The sequence below is a fragment of the Hydra viridissima genome, unplaced genomic scaffold, assembly GCF_058129835.1.
Source record: "Hydra viridissima isolate aposymbiotic clone 2 unplaced genomic scaffold, HvirCarnegie_v1 scaffold_2, whole genome shotgun sequence".
Lineage (NCBI taxonomy): Eukaryota > Metazoa > Cnidaria > Hydrozoa > Anthoathecata > Hydridae > Hydra > Hydra viridissima.
In genome coordinates this window covers 6,657,501-6,668,550 of record NW_028324301.1, presented here as the reverse complement: position 1 = coordinate 6,668,550, position 11,050 = coordinate 6,657,501, and the positions used below count along the sequence as shown (strand labels likewise).

Sequence of the window (11,050 nt, the reverse complement as noted above, 5' to 3'; positions counted from 1 at the left end):
TTTTTTCAAAGGCCGTGTTTGCCTATTCTCTTTCTTCTTCTTAACTCTGAGAACTTTTTTTATGATCTGGATATTCTTTACATGGTTTATGAAAAATGCTTATTTGTCTTGATTATACAAAAATAATTTCGGTCCTGCATAGACTCTTGCTTACAGTCATCGTCTGATATTTTAAGGTTCACTATTTCAAGTCTTATGTTTTTACATCCTGCGCATTTTTTGAATTGATTCTCAACCAATTAAACATTATACAGAAAGAACCTTCACAACCAACATAAACTAGTAAAAAGATACAAAACCTAATGAGGAATAAACATGATTTATCAATTAAAATCTCTTTTGATTCCAAATCTTTCGACCGTTCATTGATTGATACAAATAGTTAAAACTAAATGTTTTTTACCGAATAAAAATTAAATAAAACATCGTTGACTTTTAGTTTTCATTCTAAATTTTAAACGTGATTAAATTTATAACTAGTTAATAAAGTTTAATTGAGAAAAAAAATTCTGACTTTTTTACGTTGACAAAATCATATAGGAATTTGAAGAACTCCTCAGTTTTTTTCTGAACGACAAAAACCAGCTCTAAAAACTCCTTATTTACAGTACTTCTGAGATCTCTCGCTGCAATAATAATGAAACCCTTTTGTACAGCTCTTTTCACATTGTCACCAAGAAAGTAAGAAAACAGAGCCGTTTGTGGCTCCTTTAATTATTATATCAATAGGTACATATCTGTTGAAAACACATTGAAAGGTATACCAGTAGGAAGTATTTCACTTAAGAACTTTACATCCACTTAAGGCCTTTACATCCGCATAAGGTCTCTATACAACCGTATTCAACGTTATACCGTAGTTTTGTGAAACAAATAAAGGTCAATGGCGCATGCTACAAGCAAATGATTAGCATTATGACAGCATATATGAAAGCATATCTGCAGCATATAGAATTTCTCAAATGTTGTGACACAAATAACCTCAGTAGTACGTGTCATAAGATTTTCTCTCGATGAGCATGAAAACTTTCAGACCAATCAGAATCTTAATTTGGTCTCCTTTTAGTATACTAAACTTTAAACCAGAAACTCTGTTTCAAGATGCTCTTGATCCTGATAACAATTTATAAACACCATTTGAGTTTCGTAGAAAAGAAAGTTTATTTATTCATATGATTTCAATATTTAACATTTATTAAAAATGGTTGCAAAATTAGAATAAGGTTATATTATTACAACTCAGCCCTTTCTCTTTCATCAAGCTTCCCTTTTCTTTTGACGTCATCCTTTTCCTCGTAATCTTTCCTCTTTTCTATCTTTTCTTGGGGTTTAATTTTCTTTTTATCACAAATTCCAATATGGTCCAAGCAGGTTAATTACGGGACAATTAAATTTGCGGGTCAATAACGTTGCCAAAACTTTAATTTTGTTGAAATTTTTTTATGTTTAAGTAACATCATTGAACTTTTCAAAAATCATAGAACAATTTATATAACTAATAGATCTGTCCGAGTAAAAAATTCAAACGAGCATGTTGAAATGAGTGGCTTTCTTAAACAAAAAAAAAATAAAAATAACGGCATTTTCTTCACTTAAAATAAGTATTAAAATTTAATGACCACGCTTCTGTTTTAAGTTGATGATAAGAAATGGGTCTTACTTTTATATTCTTGAAATCGGATCAGGGCAATGACGTCGCATACCCTGGATAAAGCGTTTCGCTATTACTCCGTCATGTTTAAAAAGGTACTCTTTATTTAGCAGACTTAATCATGCTTCTATACAATGCAAATTTTATCGGATATTGAAGAAGTAACTTCGGCTGATTACACACTTACTTTTGCAAATAGAGGGTTTCCAATGAGTAAACTTGATGTTCATTCTTTGGTTAAATCGTACTTGGATAAACTTGGCCGCAACGTTGTCATTCTTCGAAATAACTCGCCAAGTAACCAATAATCCACCTTTTGTTTTTCATACAAATAAGTTTGATATATCTAACATAAAATCACAGGGTTGATTTGGATCAATCTTTTTGTGAAGCGTCATTCAAACCGTTTGACGCAACGCGTTGCTAACAACATCAAGCGAAATTGAGCTTGTGTTTCTCTTGATGTTCTTCTGACTTATTTTTATAATCTGCAAAAAGAAATCGAAGGAGTTCGGCCGGCCAACATTTTCAATTATGATGAAACAAAATTTCAAGACGGTTCGAAAATGAATAAAGCTTTCGTAAAGTGTTAAACAAAGTATGTCGACCACATTATGAAATCGACAAAAACAACCATATCAGTAATGTTTTGTGGTGCTGCAGATGGTACGTAATTGCGTTTATATACTGTTTATAAGTTTGAACATTTGTGGAATGCGTGGGTAGAAAGGGGTCCGAAAGAGCCACCGTTGTGTGACAAAAAGCATTGTTGTCGCAAGAAATCTCGATACAATTGTACTTTGGTTGGTTCGACTCAGCTGCATTTGTTGATTGGTTTAAAACAACATTGATGCTGCATATGAAAGGTTTGGACGGCCCAAAAGTGGTTATCGGAGAGAATTTTTCAAGCCACTTTACAACTAAAATTGTGCCAGGAAAACAACATCCGCTTTACATGCTTGCCGCCAATTCGACGCAACTGTATCAGCCACTGGGTGTTAAATTTTTTGCTCTAATAAAAAAATTCGTCGTCAAATTCCGGAAGATTACAAATGATCACATAGCAAAACAGAATTTACAGTCCGGTTTTCAAGCATGTGGTATTTGACCTTTCGATGTGTAACGTGTGCTTAAAAAAGTGCCTTACACGAAACCTGACCATGATCATACACTGCTCCTAGATGCATTGTCACAATCTGTTATGTCCGTTATGCAAACAATGCGTTTTGACAAGTAATCAAACCCGGCATCAAAGAAAAAAGTGAAAGTTGTATCTGGAAAAAGTGAATCTGCCTTATGCTTTTGAATCACCGCTGCAGCAAGTGATTCAGAAGTAAAAAGCAATGAGTCATATGTTTCTGAAGAACCACCTACTAAAAAGTCTCGAGTACAAGTTGCTTAATCCAGTACTGATGAATTATTAGAAGAACAAGAAAACCACGAGCAAGAGAAAGCAAAGTTTGTTTGATCAAAGACACTGACACTCGTTCTCACACCAGAGTCTTCTTTGTTAAAGGACATAAACAAATAATTGAAGCAAATAACTTGCAGTCCTTGGGGTTTCTACAAAATAATGCTAACTTTATGTCCATTAAAGAAATAATGTTGTTCGTTATGTATTTTAGTGATTGATCCTATAGATGTTTTTGGATTTGCCAATCTTACTCCTTTCCAGAATCTCTCTATTCTATGATCAAGTACATTTTGATATAGGAACTGATAGTTTAAAGTCAATAATTGCAGTTAACCATCGAGCAGCAATCAGTTGCACTGTCTCTTAACTAATTTTATAAGTAGCAAATCTACACTTTGGAATTTCAAACTCTATTTCTCTTTTTTCTTATATAACTTTAGTTTTCCAATCTAGTAACACTACAAAGAAAAAATCTATAAATAACCTTTATAAATATTCCCATGCAGATAAAAGCTCTGATGAGTGGACAAACTTTTCAATTCCTAAAAAACTGAAACATTTGTGTCCAGATGCATGTCTTGTTTTAGCGGATGACTGCGCAAATTTAGCTGTCACTACTCATTGTCCTTTAGATGAAGTTGTCCTTTACGGTGTCCACTATAAGCCAGATAATTCAGAACTGTAATAACACTAGTAAACACTGATTTTTTCACACGAACTTTGTGACGATTTTTATTTATGTTGGTGTACCAATATTAAATATGTATATTAACTTAGTTTCAACCACATCCAGTTTTTTTGTGACATTTGCATTTTGATTTCTGACCTCATATGCTTGCCTCTGTTTGAATAACTTCATCTTTAGGCGACTTTTGAACTTCATTTAGACGACTGTATAACTATTGATTTAACTAAATTTAATTTTATTACATCATAAATATGCCTCGAACGTGTTCTAACAACCTCGACAGTTTTTGTTATGTGTGTGGAGAGTCAACTTTTATCTTTAATAATTGAACAGTGCTATTTAGACAATTTTGGATTTCCTTATGGTATCAAGATAAATCCTAAATTCCACCTAAATGCTGTGTAAAGCGTGTGAGACTATGCAAGAATCAAGACATTTGTCGTGTCTTGATTTTTGTTTAGCCCAAACTAATAGGAGTCTCACACGCGCAATGATATATTATATATACTAGATGTCTAACTTCCGGGATTTTATTGGACAAAAAGTGAAGCCGCTTTTTTTATTTACAAATTGAATCCGCCATTTGTAATAAGGGCAAAAACTATATCCGCCATTTGTAATAAGGGGAAAAACTATATCCGACGTGCGAAATAAAAGTTAAAAATGCACGTTTTTGCCCGAATTAGAAATGGCTGCCACGGCTTCACATTTCGGATCGAAGTTAGACATCTAGTATATATAATATATCATTGCACACGCGTTACACAGTCCAGTATCCAAACTTGTCTTCGGTCAACAGACCCATCCTACATAGTGCCGAACTGCCTGTGCCAGTCTCCAAATTGATTAAGAAGTTGGGATTCTAGACTAGAACTTTTTCTAACTCCTCATAAGGTATCTCAAGATAGTGACCCAAGTTATTAACCGCCAACTCCAAAAGAAATACACTTATTGACATAAAATGATTTAAATGATTTAGTACATGATTTGAATCTGTCTTAAAAATAGATAGTGCTTTTGGGGTCTAAGTTGACTAGAATTTACTTTCTCTTGATACAAAAACTTCTTATTTTTGACATCGTGATAATAAAACCTTACTTTTTTAAAGCAGATGATTTTATCTATTGTAATAACGTTCCTCTTGTGATGACTTTGTTAAACTTTGAATATGATCCAAGTCACTGGGTATTGTTTATGGACTCCTCAAAAGCTAGTTTGAAAGCAGTATTGCTGCATAACGAAAACAATTTTCCATCGGTGCTGAATGCTCATGGTTCTAATAGGAAGGAGTCTTACAAAAATCTGAAGTTTTTTCTTGAAAGAGTTAAATACAGTGAACAAGCTTGGAAAATTTGCGACAATTTTAAAGTCATTGCACTTTTGCTTCGATTACAGCTTGGTTGTACAAAACTTTGCTGTTTCCTTTGCAAGTGAGACAGTAGAGGCAGAAAAGGTCACTATTTAAAGAAACGTGTCCCCAGCGAGGAGCCAAATATTCACGAAAATTATAATTATTTGTGTAAAATTTTTTAAATTGATTTATTATTAGTTGGCCCTAGTATATTCAAAATTTGACATTTGTTTTCATGTGACAAAAAAAGTTAAAATTTTTTCAACCAGTGTCATTTGATAACTATGACTAGATATAATAATTCATTCAGGAATAAACTTGAAGATTTATAAAAACCTAATATAGAAATGAAATATTTTTTATTTGAGTATGAAAAACACACCTCAAAAAATTATTCAACAAAAATTTAATCAATTTCAAAGTCAGGAACATTTCATTTTATTAAGTTTTTTCATAGACACTTTATTCAGACTCTGATAGAAACATCTATTTCTTGCATTTGTCTCAAACTTTCATATCAAATAAAAGCTCAATAAGAAAAATGTGCCAAAGATACCCTCATTAAAATTAAATTTTACAAAGGAATCCAAGTGTAGTGAAGCAATTTCAATAATTTGTGTCGGGAGACAGTACCATAAATTTCATAGAATTTGTCATTTTTTAACATGAATAAGTTTAAGCTTTAAATAAATGATGTGAAAAACTATACAATTTCCCAATGATATTTTATATAACTATATAACGCTTACAAAATAAACAAGAGAGCATGCAAAAGTGAATTAAATTAAAGTAACAATAATAAATAGTAAAGCAAAAATAAAAAAGATTACAAAACAGAAACAAAAATATTACAAATGTCAGGAGTTTAATTAAACAACAGCTTTCAGCAAAGTGCTCTTGAAGATCCATCCCTGATCAGATTAATGTAAATCTAAAACAATATCTATGAAGGACTTTCAGAGTTTAAAACACATCCACTGAAACATTGTCCTCTAAAGCTGCAGATAATCAAACAAGCTTCCAAAAACCTTTCCAGTTTTTGGCAACATCAACTTCTTCTTTTGTTTATTCATCATGCATGTTTTTACATCTTTATGGTGTTGTATTTACAGTGAACAACTTTTGTCTACATATAACATCTTTTTATCAAACAAAACTCGATCAATTAAAATGAGAATTAATCTGAAAATCTAAAAAAATAAAACATGTAAAGAAAATTAACAGTATTTACAAAAGTAACACAGAAAAGATTTAAAATTAATACAAAAAAATTTTGAAGTAAACATAAATTTATTATTTTTGATTATTTAGTTTCAAATTTGTAAAAATTTATATGCATAAATATACAAAATCTGCAAACCATATTACACTTCTAAAAGGATATCGTTGGGAATGAATCTTTGAACCACTCAGCATTTATTCTTAAAATTGAAGATATTTGTTTAAACTTAGACCTTATTGCATCAAGATTATTGCTCATACGTTCACTTTCAGGATCATTATATGAAAACTCATCAAGCTGGCTTTTAAATCTATATAATATCTTTGATGTCTTGTCATTCAGTTCATTTCCTGAGAGCAGTGTCAATGTAGTAACAAACCCTTTGTAAAAGCCAATTTCTTTGCCGATTTCTTTTCCTTGACTAATCCCAAGATCAGCACCTTCCTCTTTAGCTTTTTTTTCCCCTTCATTAAAGCCAATATTAAAACCCTCTTGAATGATTACATTTTCTAGAAACACCACTTTATCAAATGGATCATCAGGATCAAACTTTACTCCATCAAATGCCATTACAAACCACGTTTCTATGAAAGGAAAAAAATATTTATCTTTTCACAAACTTTTGTCATAAAAACGGAAAAATATAAGAGTTTTTAAAATCTCGTTATTAAATGATGAACCAAAAATTAAATGACAACTAAATCATAACTAAAACACTTATATACAAGTAAAATACTTATATATATAAGTATTATATATATATATATATATATATATATATATATATATATATATATATATATATATATATATATATATATATATATATATATATATATATATATATATATATATATATACACCCTGAGTTCTACACTTAGTATATATGCTAGTTAACTTTAAGTCATGTGCAACTTTCCCCTCAAGTTTTTTTCTCTCGTATTTATTCTCACTATTTTCCGTTCTTACTTTTTACTATTCATTAACAAATTGTCTTAAACCATCTCCAACTTTTCTTATTCCGGTGAAATATTGTAACATTTTTACTTTGTGCCCTAAGTATTTTTGGATCCTATTATTTTTGGATCCCATTGTTTTTGCCTCAGTTAAATATTCCAACAAGAACCCTCCGTTGAGAAAAAAATAAAGGTTTTATTGCTATATTGGCAAAACTAACCAATCAGCGGCCGCAACTTTTTTTTGCAAAAATATTACGGACTGCAATTTACTTGCAGTTAAAGTTTTTTTAGCTTTCTATAATAAGAAACATATTTTAAACCTACTTTGTGTCATTTTAACTCATAAAATCAAAATGGGCAATAAAAGAAGTTCCTGTGAACATAGAACTTGAATATGTACCTATTAAAAGCCTGGTTGACAAATTATTAGCCTGTAAAACTTTAAGTCATGGGCCAGTTCTAAATAAAAGCAAAAAAACTTAATATCGGGTAAAACATTTGAGACAAAAAGTATATATATCAGACTGGTTATATATTATTGAGGGTTCCTCTTAAAGGTTATTATTGAAGTCACTTTCCAAAAAATTAAGATTAATAGTCTAATGGCCAGATCAACTTAGAAACCCTCTCAAAAAAAGTTATATTGTATTTGGAAAATTTCTTATTAGAACCACTGGTTCTATAAACATTTTTAAAAACAACTAGTTTAATTGTTTGTACCAATTATCAAATAAATACTGATAAAAGTCTCAGGGGAGGGGGGGGCTTGTTCTTTAATTCTCTAATATGTTTAACTAACCGAAACACACACAAAAATCTTAAAAATAAAAACTTTACATAAATTTTATGATATAAATCACAGTTTATTAGCTACAACGTCTTTTTAAATTAGCTTTTTAATTCTCAATCCTGTGGCCTTTTTAATCTTTTTTTTTTTTTTTGTCTCTGGTTGCTTTAATTTTATCACTTTTGCAGCTTCAACCTTTTACTCTCTCTTTTTCTGATTATTCAACTTGCAGCTTGCATAACTTCAGGAGAAGTAAGGAAAAAATACTTTTGAATGACTCGTCTATTAATTTTTGACTTACCAACATGAAAATTGTGGTATGGAAGAATATCGTAATCGTCGTCAATTGTACTTTTCACCGGACTAGTTTCAATACATATTAGACTAGAAGGAACAACATTTTTATTTACGCTCTGGCTAGAATGGGTGACATTTTTGCTTGACATTTTATGAACAACAGCTTTGTTTAATGTCAGATTGAAAGAAGCATCACCGATTGAAGATACAAATCATCTGAAAGATACAAGTTATCTGAAGACACAAATCATCTGAAACATCAAGACCATTTTGAAAACAGAAGTTAGAAGTAAAAAGTTGCTCAGGTTTTAAACAACATTTCTATAACAATAAAATGCTGCATCATTATCTAGTTGATCTATATTTGAAATTTCTGATTCAGACAAGATACAGTTATGTTAACATTGTTAGTAGAAGTAGAATTTGCGTTAGACTCCATTTACTTTTCAGCAATTTCATCTTCTCTTTCATAGGCTTAGAGTTAATGGTCTCGTTTTCGCTCGGCTGAAAACTGCATTTAAGTAAATCTTTATTATCTAATGAATACCTTTTGGTGTTAAGTGTGGAGGTACAGTCGCGCCATCAACATTCACAGCAATGGTTTCTCTTTTTCCTGAAGTGCGAGACTAAAGATGTTAGGCCCTACGTGCTGCAACATTTTTAGGAGGTTTAAAACTGACCTTTTCACAGCCATGTCTTACTAGAGAGCCAATCTTCAAGCATGCATCTATCACATTTTAAAGTATTTGGAATATCAATCTGTATTTTTTAGTTTTTATGTTCTACTGAGTGTATTTTTATTGATAACTTACGGTTAAATTTTTGTTATTGTTACGCAGTGGACCTGAGAGACGGTCTGGATTTATATCGGGTAATTCCATTAAAACCATTTTTGTTAAATTGGTATTATTATATATTAGTTAATATTTAATAAAAATTAGTGATGCAGAAGATATCCGCTTTGACAGTTACTGCCATGAATGTGTCGGCTTCTTTTTGTTTCGGGGTATTTCAAAGCCAATATTATGTTAAACATTTTTTTCTAATAAAATTAACTTCAAAGTAATTTCTCTCTGCGTTGAGTATGCTATCTAAAAGTTGAAATCTATTCCATGTAGGTTTATATTTATAATGAATAATCTCTACACCGTTCGGCAAACTTAGATAAGCCACAGCTATGGTGATAGAAGAATGTGAAACGTTCCGGTTAAAAAGCCTTGAGAAATTTAGTTAAACTTGAAGTTTAACCGAATTGCTCAAACCTTTATATTACAGACTCTTTTTCCTATGTTAACGCAATTTAAATCAAATGTTGCAAAAAAAACTTGTGACGTAAATTAAATTGTTCTGATTTCTAATATAAATAAATTGAAGACTTTGTACATTCATTTGCATCAAAGACATTGATTATAACTTTTTACATCAAAGACATTGGTTATAACTTTTTTCAGGAACTGAAAAATATTCTTAATTTTTATCATTTTGTTGAAGTCCGAATTCAGAAAATGTAGGGGCTAAACCATTAACACAAAAAGTTAAATTATGTTTGCACCTATTATACAACCAAAGTCGGATAAAGGCATAAAATAACCAAGCCATTGGGTTTCGCTCCAGCTCAGGGGATGTGAAAAATTCTTTTAACACGCTATTTAACGTTAGATAAACTCAATTTTTTGATATGGAATGTGAGGTGATTGGCGAAAGTTTAGCGAAATTAGTTTAAACAGTTTAAGTATGTGATGAGCCGCCATATTTACATTAATATGGGACGATAAAAATAATATAATCTTTTAGAAAGAAGTCTAGTTTAAAATTTTTTGGCTTTTTTTCTGGCTTTTTTCGACCCTATTTTTTTTTTAAAAAAATAGTTTTATTGACAATTATTTGATTTACTTGGGAAAAATTTGATTTGAATCGATTTAATTAGTGACTCAGTTTAATTTGGCTTATCTGTTGAATCACTATTACATCATATCAATCTGTTGAACCACTATTACGTCAATGCTAATTGAAGTGTTTATTCTTTCGTTAAGAAACTAATCTTTCGTCTTAATATTTCGTAAATCTTGATCACCTGAATTCCTTTAATTTAGTTTTTTTTCCGATGTTAAACAAATTCACTATCAAAATTGACATTGTCTTTTTTTCTAAACGAATAAATTAGATTGTAGCCAGAATAAAAGAGGACATCTTTTTTCAATTTGATTCAGGACCCTTCAACATGTTAATCAAACACTACATGCAAAAAAAAAAAAAAAAGGATGCTTACTCATATTTTTGTAGGTTTTAATTTAGATGCAATATTTTATAAAAAATATTGGTGTAATTTATTAGTGTGTTTGTAATAACCGTCTAGTGGTGTGTAACCATTAGACAGTTATTAAAAATTCTATCGTTTACAATGAACTGCGAAACTTAATAATAAAAAAAGAAGCATTTTATTCCATCTGAGAAATGATGACATTTTTGAAAGCTGCGTCAAAAACAACTTTTCGAACTGACACTGATTGCTCTGCATCATTTTATCAGTTATAATCAAAAAAAAAAAAAAAAAAAAGAAAAAGTTGTCATAAATTCGGAATATAGACAAGTCAGTTCTTTAGTAGGATTTAAGATTGCAAATTGAAGCGCAATATTTGGCAAACGTGAAACTATTGCAATCATATTTACTGCTGGTGGTG

At 30.6% G+C, this 11,050-nt stretch overlaps 1 protein-coding gene across 2 annotated transcripts; it reads right to left on the bottom strand.

The window, feature by feature from the left end:
- Positions 1 to 5,743: 5,743 nt before the first annotated feature.
- LOC145187328 (uncharacterized) lies at positions 5,744 to 7,481 on the bottom strand. 2 transcript variants are annotated; one of them, XM_090080359.1, is made up of 3 exons: positions 7,296 to 7,481; positions 6,473 to 6,910; positions 5,744 to 6,294 (listed from the first exon to the last, which is right to left on the bottom strand). In XM_090080359.1, the coding sequence occupies exon 2, from the start codon at positions 6,894 to 6,896 to the stop codon at positions 6,477 to 6,479; it is 420 nt and encodes a 139-aa protein (XP_089936485.1). In that variant the 5' UTR covers positions 6,897 to 6,910; positions 7,296 to 7,481; the 3' UTR covers positions 5,744 to 6,294; positions 6,473 to 6,476. The 2 variants fall into 2 exon arrangements, with proteins under 2 accessions (XP_089936485.1, XP_089936484.1); XM_090080358.1 differs by having other exon boundaries at positions 6,465 to 6,910; positions 7,296 to 7,480.
- Between the last annotated feature and the right edge of the window lie 3,569 nt (positions 7,482 to 11,050).